At 39.9% G+C, this 11,702-nt stretch overlaps 1 protein-coding gene across 3 annotated transcripts in view; it reads right to left on the bottom strand.

The window, feature by feature from the left end:
- The window catches only part of NR3C2 (nuclear receptor subfamily 3 group C member 2), a 383,624-nt gene that overhangs the window by 188,774 nt on the left and 183,148 nt on the right, over window positions 1-11,702 (bottom strand). For all 3 annotated transcript variants that reach the window (XM_045295827.1, XM_045295828.1, XM_004708705.3), the window contains exon 3: window positions 8,733-8,872. In XM_045295827.1, coding sequence (XP_045151762.1) covers window positions 8,733-8,872 — 140 coding nt within the window. The remainder of the gene's footprint in view (window positions 1-8,732; window positions 8,873-11,702) is intronic.

The following is an 11,702-nucleotide window of genomic DNA, read 5'->3' as shown; positions in this document are numbered from 1 at the left end:
TAGTTAAGGTTCCACAAGAAAACTATGCAAGTCAGAGCGGCCCTTGGCTGCATACTTCTGCCTCAGGTCCTAGAGGGTGCCTATGGGCTTGACCTGTACACAGTTCATAGGAGCATAAGGTGTGTGTGTTATGGGAACTGAAGACGTGTAAAATTATACATTAATTTAGTGCTTTGCTTTATCATTTCTTTAACATAAACATTCCTTTCCGTGTATTGCCATCTGCAAGGAGATACCTGTCTTTCAATCATTAAAGGCTGGTGTTGCTGCAGAGCGCTGTAAAGTTGGCTGACTGGAGAGAACGAACAGAATGAAGCCCTGGCAGTCCTGTGCCGCCCTTGCGACTGTTACGATGTTTGGCCAAATTGCTGCAGGCACCATGTCAATCCACTGTCCTCTTTTTTCTTGAGCCTCTACTTTGCTAACTGTGATGTCCTCTCCCAGAGATCGGTCCCTCCTAATAATGTGCAAAGTACCATAGACAAAATCTCACCATCCTTGCTTCTCAAGAACATTCTGGCTGTTCTTATTCCAAGATATATTTGTTTATTCTCCTGGTAGTCAATAGCATAATTAATATTTATTTCCAGTGCCATAACTCAAAGGCATTAATTCTTCTACATTCTTCCTTATGCCGTATTATCTAGCTGTCACATGCACCTGAAGCAAAAGAAGACACCACGGTTTGGATCTAGTGTTCCTTAGTTCTAAGCGTCATCTTTGTCTCTTTAAAGAGGTCTTATGTAACAGATCTGCCCAATGCAATACATCTGTCATTTGATTTCTTGACTGTTATGTCCATGGGCATTGCTTCTGGATCTAAGTAAAGAACTCCTTGAAAATTTTGTATGGATGGATTGTGATGAGCCCCAATAAAATGATTTAAAAATATTTTTTTAAAGGTTTTATTTTAACATATTGCTCACCTATGTTAATTACATGTTTTATTTTAATATATTATTCACCTACAATATAACATTAAAATTTTATTCTGAGATTGAAAAAAAAAATTCAACCTGAGATCCATGTATCAAGATGTTTCTTACTGTGGCAGTTGTGAAGATTTTTATCCTTACATTGAGATCTAATACGTATTTAAGATTGTAGTCTTTGACCTTCACCAGTACACACTTCAAGTTCTCTTCACTTTCAGCAAGCAGGGTTGTCTTATCATCTACCTTATTATACAGCCGTGCTTATTTACCTGTTGTCCACTAAATTTAAGCTTTCCATTTTATAACATAATCATCCCATTGTCAAAGCCTCCCTCTTACAAACAGACATGCGCAAACACCTCCCATTAACTTACACTCTTGCTTGCTTTTCTCCGTTTGTTCACAAGCACACACACAGCATTGATGTTGTTTTTCGGGGCCATCAAGTCAGCTCTGACTAGAGCAATGTCAGGTACAACAGAAGGAAACACTGCCCTGGCCTGAGCCAGCCTCACAATTCTCACGTTTGAGCTCACGGCTGTGCTCCCTTGTCAAGCTATCTCATCAATGTTTTCCCAGTCTGCTGCCCCTCTTTATGGCGTCCTTCTCCAAGGACGGGGCTCTCCTGATAGTCTGCTCAAAGTACGTGAGACAAAGTCTTGCCTCCATGCCTCTCAGGAGCATTTTGGCCTTTCTTCTTCCAAGGCAGACCTGTTTGCTCTTTTGACAGTCCTTTCAATACTCCTTCAACGTTCTTTGCTAGCACCATAGTTCACATGTATCGATTTTTCTTCAGTCTTCCTTATTCCATGTCCAACTTTCACATGCAAATGAGGCGATTGAAAACCCATGGGTCAGGTTTGTGGGTCAGGTACACCTTAGTCTTCAAAGCAACCTCCTTGAGTTTCAATACTTTAATGAGGTCTTGTGTTGCAGGTGTAACTACAGCAATGTATTGTTTCATTTCTTGACTGTTGCTTCCACAAGCGATGATGGTGGATCTAAGCAAGACACAACATCGGTAGGAATATCCAAACTGAACCCATGGCTGGAAAACTGATTCAGATCATGGTTGACTCATGTGTTAGAGTACACTTACCCTTAGTAATTTTCTTGGCTAGAATCTTTGTGGCCAGAGAAAGACGAGGCTTCCTGTGTCTGCAAATGTCTTCCATCATTTGCACCACCCAGGGGACTTTGAAAAGGACAACTTGTGCATGTGGCACACGGGAGACACACTTCCCTCTGGATCGCCTTGATTTAATAATTGACTTTATATTTTGATTAAATGCTTATTAACCATCATATTTCATTAAAATTTTCCTATAGAAAAATCAATACATTTAATGAGTTGTATGCTGGTGACCTGACAATGTTCTGATGCTATCCATAATGTTTTCTGTGACTAATTCATCTGAGGTGGATAGCCTATTCCTTCTTTGTACCCTGTTCCTAGTCTGGCAGCTCTGCAGAAACATGCTCACGTTGGGTGACCGTATTGGTATTTGAAATACCAGTGACCTAGTTTCCAGCATCACAGCAACACAAAGGCCACCACAGTACGACAAACTGATTGACAAGTAATAGATAAGTGTCCTTGTAGTGGGGTAGTAAAAAAATGAGGACCCTTGACAAGATGGATTAAAACAGTGGCTTTCACACAACAATTGCAAGGATGGCTCAGGAATGGATGATGCTGAGTTCTGTGGTACATACAGTCAGTTTGAGTCAGAATCAACTTGATGCTGCCTCACAGTAACATGATGGTGAAAGGAAGGAAGTACAAGCCCACAGGGTTGGCTGTCTTAAGATATTGTTTATTTGAGGAACCTCAAGATTAAGCTGCAATTATTTATTTTAAAGCAATTTAATTTCAGAAAATGCATTTATAGGTCATTTAATTAGAGGGAAATGCCTTAGTATAGAATCTGACATCACATTATTTGGCTGACCTTTCCAAAATATAGACACTTCTGCATAACAGGCCAGCTTACAAAAATATAAATCTAATTGACTTTATACCACATGAATTGTCTTCCTCTCTTATACCCCTCAAACTTATCAGTGATTTGTGGGAGCTGTTACTTCCGGACACAGCTTAGATATGGAGTACCTGAAAAGGAAATGAAATTACAAAGCTCTGTTTAATGAGGAATCACAAGTGAAAATATACATATGGGATATAACAAACGAGAACTGGCAGTTAGAAAGCGATTGAGATTGTCAAAACTCAGACTAGAAGTAGAAGTAAAACATCAGAAGTCAAAGGCCTCTACATTCTTGGGCCAAGTCATTGTTAATTTCCCGATTGGGTGGGAAGTGTTTTCACTGACCCAGATTGTTCTGATTCAACAGAGGTGCAGTCATATGTACCTTTAAGCATGTTTTTGGAAGGTACAAACTACCCATGCCCCTGCATGCAGAACCCTTACAGAGACCAGGAAGCCACCCTTTGAAGAAAACAAGGGGTTACTGCATGGTTTCATTTCAGGAAAAGTGGGTGTCAGGATTGCATCCCTTAACCATATATACTCAATCTGTACACTGAGCTAATAACCTGAGAAGCTGGACTTCTTAAGATTGGAGGAAGACTAATTAACAACCTGTAATTTGAAGAAGACGCCACTTTGCTTGCTGAAAGTGAAGAAGAGGTATTGATGAGGATCAAAGGCTATAGTCCTTATATGGATTAGGCCTCCGCATAAAGAAAATAAAAACCCTCGTAACTGGCCCAATAAGCAACATCACAAGAAATGGAGGTAAGATTGAAGTTGTCAGGGATTTCCCTCTACTTGGATACACAATCAATGTCCATGGAAGCAGCAGTCAAGAAATCAAGTGGCATATTGCGATGCGCAAATTCTGTGCAAAGGACCTCCTTAAAGGGCTGAAAAGCAAAGATGTCACTTTGAAGGCTAAAATGTGTCTGACCCAAGCAATGATATTTTCACTCACCTCCAATTCATGTGAAAGCTGGACAATGAATAAGGAAGAACCAAGAAAAATTGATGCCTTTGAATGATGGTGATAATCAAGAATATGGAATGCACCATGCACTGGCAAAATGAACAGACTTCTTTCAAAATGTCTTGAAAGAAGTATGCCGGAATGCTTCTTGGAAGCTAGGGTGGTGAGACTTCATATCCTGTACTTTGGGGCATGTTATCAGGAGCGAACACTTCCTGTAGAAAGACATCATGCTTGCTATTTTAGAGAGTCAGTGATAGTTGGGTTTTGTGTCAACTTGGCTAGGCCAGGATTCTTAGTGGGTCGGCAGTTGAGGCCTGGGAAACCTGAATGGTGTGACAATAATGTAATCGACCCAATGATGGGATCTGCTGCGAGGTATCAAGGGTTGTAAGAAGATGAGAGTGACAGGTACCCACTTACTCAGGCCACAGCCCCAATCCAATTAAAAGGAAGTTTCTTTGGAGTTGTGGCCTATTCCTGTATATAAGGAGACACTGTGGAAAAGCTTGCTTATTTTTTGGCGGAGTCTGTTTTTGTAGGCATCTGATTAAACTCTTGTTCTCTGGACTGCAGCCAACAGTCTGCCATATTGCCTACTGATCCCTGCGGATTTGGATACATTTGTCTCTCTAGTCACAAGCCTGACCTGCTAACTTTGCATCCATCTACCTCGACAGCCGGGGATGTTCCTGATGCTCGTCAGCCTCAAAGGGATGAGAATCAGTAGAAGCCTCCAACTTAACAAGTGACCCACAAACTTGAAACCAGATTAACCACTTTTACAATTGTGTGAAATATCTTCTGGAAATCAAATCCTCTCTTCCTCTATGTTTCTACCTATGTATAATATATGCCTATACATGTTACCTATCTTATCTATCCATCCATCCGTCCATATTTCTATCCATCACTCGTTATTCTTCTCCAGAGAACTCACTGTAATCCAATGAACAAGAAGAGGGAGACCTTCAATGAGATGGACGACACAGCAGCTGCCCCAGTGGGCTCCCACAGAAGTGACAGTGTTAATGACACAGAACCCAGCAGTTCTAGTCAGAACCAACTTGACGGCACTGAACAACAACCAGGAATACCTGCAGTCGTGCCAGATTCTGGAAATATGTAAGACTCTATACTGTTATTGAAAAATCTTGTAAGAGAGAAGTTAAAGGTCCAGTGGGTTGTTTTCAGTATTTTCTTGGATGTGAAACTCTGAAAGGAAGGACGATTTCAATTGATCACACAAACTCCTTACAGGAACAACATTTGAACAGCTCACCCACACTGGAACAGCCTTCCCAGACAATTCAAAAGACCCTCCACACAACACTCTCTGAGAAGTGAGATTCCAGATCATGGTATCACTTCACAGGACAACCTTCTGGATAAACTAAACCTATTACAAGAAAAATGGAGATCTAATGAAGAAAAGAGAATCATCTCTCTGCAGAAGTACTACCAGAGAACCATTGGCATTTGTTCTTAGATAGTAATAACAAGCTCTTATTTTTATATAATTTTACAATATATAAAGAATCCATAAACATTTTATATTCGTGTAATTTTTTATAACAATGCTAAAATAAAGCAATACTACTTTTTTTAATACATAGACAGAGAGACTGAGATCCAGGTAAAGTGAATAATTGGTCTGAATCGCATACTTACTGAGAGGTCGAGCCAGAAATTAAAAGTAAGACTTCTAACTCTAAAGCCAGTCCAGTTTCTACCATAAGAGCAAATTTTTTCCTCAAAAATATATGCTTAGCTCTTCACTTTCATTTTAAGATAGAAAGGTTCTAATAAACTTTCATGGTAGATAAATTATTCCAATTTAAAAAATAAAATTATAAGCTTTATTTATAAAATACAATCTCATGGTTCTTAGTAGATATTATTGGCAGATAAAGCATTCTGCGTAAGACTATTTTTAAAGAAAAAAATGAAGCACATATGAGGCAGATTTAAGAAATGCATGAGAAAATTCCACCATATTTTAATTCCATTTTCCACATACTTTTTGAAGCCCCCTCGTATATCCAAACCAAACAGCTTTGTTGGGTTGATTCTACCTCATAATAACCCCGTAAATCCACTGGGTTTGTGAGACTAAAATTTTTACAGAAGCAAACTGCCACACCTTTTCCCACAGAGTGCCTAGTGGGTTCGAACCACTGACCTTTTGATTACTAACAAAGAGCTTAGCTACTGCACCACGAAGGCTCCTTAAGTCCAGTCTAAGAAGATTCAAATATGGGGTTTTGTAGGAATTTCTGGGACCAAACCAAAACCAAACCCGCTCCTTTCAAGTCAATGCTGACTCATAGCAACCCCCTGTGCGTTTCTGAGATGGTATCTGTTTATGGAAGTAGAAAGCCCAGGCTTTCTCCCAAGTTGCTGCCAGTGGTTTTGAACTGCCAACCATGTAGATCAAGCCCAACATATAAGCACTACACTACCACAGAAAAACCTTTTCCATGGGGGCCCAGAGTTACTGGACTTGCCAGAGAATGGAATCAGAGATAAGGCAAAGGATGGAGAGGATGATATTTGAGTTCTAACGTCCTAATTGTAGTCTATGGTTGGCCTGCAGGCAAGCCTACCCTCCAACTTTTCGGACGTATGGGCCATTGAATTGCCATTTGTGCTTCAGCCAGTTGTGTGGATTTTATTTCACCTATAACCTAAGAGTCTGTATCATGGGAAAGGAAAAATGAACTCCTATCCTCTGAGCCCTGGTGGCATAGTGGGTTACACACATTGGTCTGGTAACAACGTCAGCAGTTCTAACACACCAGCTCATCCTCAGGAGAATGATGCGCTTTTCTGCTTCTGTAAAGATTTACAGCCTTGTAACTCCATATGGACAGGTTCGCTCTGTCCATAGGGTTGCTATGAGTCAGAATGTACTTGATGATAGCGAGTTTTGCGTTTTTATCAGTTAGAGAACTAAGGTATGCTTCACCCAAGCCATGGTACATTCAATCACCTTACATATGTATGTAAAAGTTGGACAATTAATAAGGAAGACTGGATGTGTCTGAATTATGGTATTATGAAGAATACCGAAAATATTATGGACTTCCAGAAGAACAAACAAATCGATCATTCTGACTGGAAGTAGTCAGAATGGTGCTCCTTAGAAGCAAGGATGGCTAGACTTGCCTCCGGTACTTTGAACACGTTATCAGGAAAGACCAGTCCTGGTGAAGGACATCAAGCATGGCACAGTAGACAGTTGGTGAGAAAGAGGAAATGCTCAATGAGATAGACTGACCCAGTGGCTGGGTGACCTGGTGGGCTCCAACGTGACAATCAAGGTGAGGATGGTGCAGGGTGGGGCAGTCTTTTGTTCTGTTGCACAGAGGGCAGCTATTGAGTAGGAACTTACCCAGCAACACTTTAACAACAACGACAAATCACCACTTCAATGATCTCTGATGGCATGGTGTGTTAGCATTGGGCTACTAACCCCCAAATCAGCAGAAAACATTTGTAAGCCTGGAAAACCTTATAGAGCCCTTCTACTCTTACTCTCTCCCATCCCTTTGCCAAGTCAGAGTTCACTCACCAGCGCTGGGTTTGTTTTTGGCTTTGTTTATCACCCATTCAGTGCTGGGTTTGAAGATTTTTAAATAATTAATAGTGCAAATAATGTAAAACCACAGGATATCAACGTAATGTAAAATCAATCCCAAAAGATCGGAAGTATTTACTTGGTCAGTTTGTATATATCCTACAATCCAGGACATACTCCTTTTTTAAATCATTTTATCAGGAATTCTAAAAGCTCTTAACACATTCCATATATCAATTGCATCAAGTATATTTGTACATATATTACCATCATTATTTCCAGAACATTTTCTACTAGAGCCCTTGGTATAAGCTCCTCTTTTTCCCCCTCCCTCCATCCCCCACCTTCCCACCCTCGTGTATCCTTGATCAATCATATATTGTTATTTCTTATCTTACACTGTCCATTGCCTGGATATGCTCTTGCAATCTCCAGCAAAAGGCAGATGAAACAATTCAAGTAACCTATGTTTAGATTCTGAAGCACCAGCTCTACACCCAGAAAACTTTGTTGAGAAACAATCCTTAAAGAGTCTTAATATTGAGCTGCTTGGTGAAAATAAGTGTCAATTACACAATAATACTTCTACTAATAGCAAAAATCCTACATTTTCACCATAGTATTCAACATCAACAAAACCATCTGGCCTAAGTCTCGTGTTAATTAACTGCTACAAGTGGGGGTGGAGAAAGGCACAAACAAACTAAAAGACTATTTTTCCTTAAGAAGTACAATTACTTGGACAGATACAAAAACTAGTTTCAATGTATGGAGTGAATCTCAGCCAAGGACTGCATCTAATGTGTTCCTAGAACTCTATAGCAGGAATAAAGGACCTGGGACCTGAATTAAGTCTTCAATGAAACGATTTTCCATTAAATATAGTGTTAAAAGTCACAGATTTGATCCTGTTATTCATGTTTTAATTTTCACAAGGACATTTTGATATCTGGAAAGTCAGAGATGATGTATCTTGTGTTAATAAAAAAGCTTTCCCAGAGCATACTCATCAGACTGTGTGATGAAACAGAATTATTACTATGATTTTTAAATCTCTCTGATAAACAAGGAAAACAGAAGGCTTATTGACTGGCTGATCTATGTTCACCATTTCAGATTGCCGTCATTCAGCAGTGTTCAGCTCCAGGTGGTTTACAGAGACCAGGCATTATTACTATTTATCATTGATAGATGACAATCAAGAATATTTCATAGAAATGTGTAAAAGGAACACCCACATGAACATTTACCTTCCACTGCTCTTTTGAAGAAAACCTTGCAGCTGCCGCAGGTCACTACCCCATAATGGCATCCAGAGGCCTCATCCCCACACACCAAACATATTTTGGAAGGTCTTGAGGTTCCAGTAGAAACACTTCGTAAAGTAGAGCTGGGGAAAGAAACCAAGATTTAAATAATTACACTGCAATATCACAAGTGATATGCTGCACAGTTTGGCTCAAAATCTCTCAAAAACCATAGCTCCATATAGGAATTCAGTAAGTCCATATTGGACACAAAGTGTTTTACTTTGCAGAATAAAATCCTATCATGGAGGGAATGCTATCAATAATTCTGGGTAGCAAAGCTTCTCCATTCTAAGAATACTAAATAATCACATGCAAGTCCTTTATCTAGTCCTATTTTTAAGAGAGTTCACTGAAAAATTGCGTGCATTCTTGATGAACAGTAAGGAGAAAAATCCTGAGCTAAATCCTCATGTGAGTATTTTCCATCTTTCTTTTGACTGGCATTGAGGACCTATGGCAAGACATCTCACCACCTTTCCACTAGAGTCAGTGTGTATATGAGGGGTTTCAAATAGTTCATCGACAGATGGAATTAGAAGGTAATGAATTTTTCCCCACAGAGGTTTTTGAAGCCCTCTCATATTTTCATTATGCCTAATACAAACATTTTCTTTTAAGACCATGCACTAAACCTTTTTTTTTTTCAATTCTACCATTGGCAATTTTAGTCCTCCAAGAGCCTAACATATTTTCATGTTATTTTTTATACCCACTGCAATTTCATCCATTCTGGTTCATAGCAACCTTACAAGATGGAACATAAGTGCTCCTGAGGGTCCCCAAGACTGTATGTCTTTAAGGGAGCAGATGCCTGAGCTTTCTCCTGCAGAGTGGCTGGTAGGTTTGAACTGCTGCATTTATGGTGAGTGCCCCAATGCTTAGCCCACACTGCCACCAGAGCTTCTCTGTCTTATATTAGTATTGTCCAACCACTTTGTTTTGCTGACTAATTCTAGGGGACACAGTCATTACTAAGAACAAAGCAAAAGCAACAATGATAGTAAACATTCTGCTACCATAAGAAACTCAAGAATTCTGGACAATTGTTTTTAGGGCCAAATGTAACCCTTTAAGCAACACATTTTAAAATTTTAAAAAGTTTTTAAAGGGAAAGCTCAAAATATATTACATAGTATTGTATTATAGTTAATGGTGCATTCTGAACAAAATGTTTTCAACTATAATAAAGACCTTTGAGAAATGTAACAAGCCAGCTAGAAGTGGATTTCTTCATTCACCATCTACCCTTGTTGAAATATTTACCCCTGGGTATACACGGTCCTGAGGAATTAATTATTGAAAAACTAAACCGGAGCAATCAACAAGCCCAGTCTCCGTCCTCAGTTATTGAAGACATACACTACCGTGGCAAGAGATCTCATTGCCATCGAGTGGATGTGGGCTCATGGTGACCCTACTGGACAGGGTAGAACGGCCCCTGTGGGTTTCCCAGATGGTAACTCTTTATGGAAGTAGAACGCCCCATCTTTCTCCCAGTGATTGGCTGGTGAAGAGTTGAAAACTGACCTTGCAGTTAGCAGCCCAATGCATAGCCACTAAGCCACCAGGGCTCCTTTGGCAAGAGACCGGGTGTGGAATATATGTCTGCGTCCTCTAGACTTCGGCTTCCAGACTGGATTGGGTAGGAATAGGTCATGGAAAACACTTCCTAAAAGGTGACAGCTGGACTGCACTTCCAAGCATGACTGGGTCACACTTTTCAGACAAAGAAAACAGGCTGAGAAGGCAGAATGTGCAGTGGCTCAAGAAGTGTGATCTGGGCGTGTTCAGAAACTTCAGCTTTGTGGCCAGTCACCTGGCTATCATGGCTTTGTTTCTGAGTGAAGCAACATGAATTGGGCAGGGAATGGAAAAAACATTCCAAGAGAATAAAATGGCTATGTGACGATGATGATGATGCTTTCATTGTTATTCAAATGAGTTAAACTATGACAGTGTTGCAGGAATAGTTGGAAAAAAATTATTTAAAACGTTTAACTACAAGCTTGCCAACAATCAACGAAGGAACAAACTAGCCCAACTGCTCCGAGCAGTGTGGCATGACTGACTTTCTAGAAAATGACTTCTTAAATCAAGGGCGGAAACCATGTTCTCCAAAGCTGTTTCTGCGCCTGAGCAAAATGCTCTTTATTATTTTTATTAGTGCCCTTTGACTTCTTTATGGCATTCGAAACATTCCATTTCAGCACTACTAACTTCTTCAACAGTTCAGCCAGTAAAACTCAATCCATTCTCTGTCTGGCCACTCTAAGGTTTCACAAGGAAGCTTCATGGCTCTGTCACATTCAGAAGATATGGAAATAACAGTGATTTATCATTTGTCAAGGGGACACGAGGGTGGGAGTGTTGGGGAGGGAGAGAAAAAAAGGAGCTGATACCAAGGGCTCAAAGTAGAAAGAAAATGTTTTGAAAATGACGATGACAATGATGATGTACAATGTGCTCGATACAATTAATGTATGGTTGTTATGAGTTGTAAGAATCCCCGATAAATGGTTTATAGATATCTTGAAAAATCATTAAAATGCAAGTGCTTTTTTTAGAATTAGAAGCATCCAAGGATTTTAGATTTTTGCATTCTGGTATGCCTTCGTCTTTGTCCTAATACTTAAGTGCCTCTAAGGCAGTGGTTCCCAACCTGCGGGTCGTGACCCCTTTCAGAGGGATCTCCTAAGACCACCAGAAAACACACATATTTCCGATGGTCTTAGGAACCAAGACACCACTCCTCTATCCGTTTCCAGGCTGGTCCACCCACATGCAGATACACCCACCTATGAGTACCTGGCATGAAGACTGTTACCCATGCTACACCATACTTCAAGATAAAATTTATTGATTTGTCATTAGAAATAAATATCTCACAATATAATTACATATTGTTCTCTG

The sequence above is a fragment of the Echinops telfairi genome, unplaced genomic scaffold, assembly GCF_000313985.2.
Source record: "Echinops telfairi isolate 266 unplaced genomic scaffold, ASM31398v2 ScPeMD7_5868;HRSCAF=6743_1, whole genome shotgun sequence".
NCBI lineage: Eukaryota > Metazoa > Chordata > Mammalia > Afrosoricida > Tenrecidae > Echinops > Echinops telfairi.
This window is presented reverse-complemented; position numbering and strand designations above follow the sequence as displayed.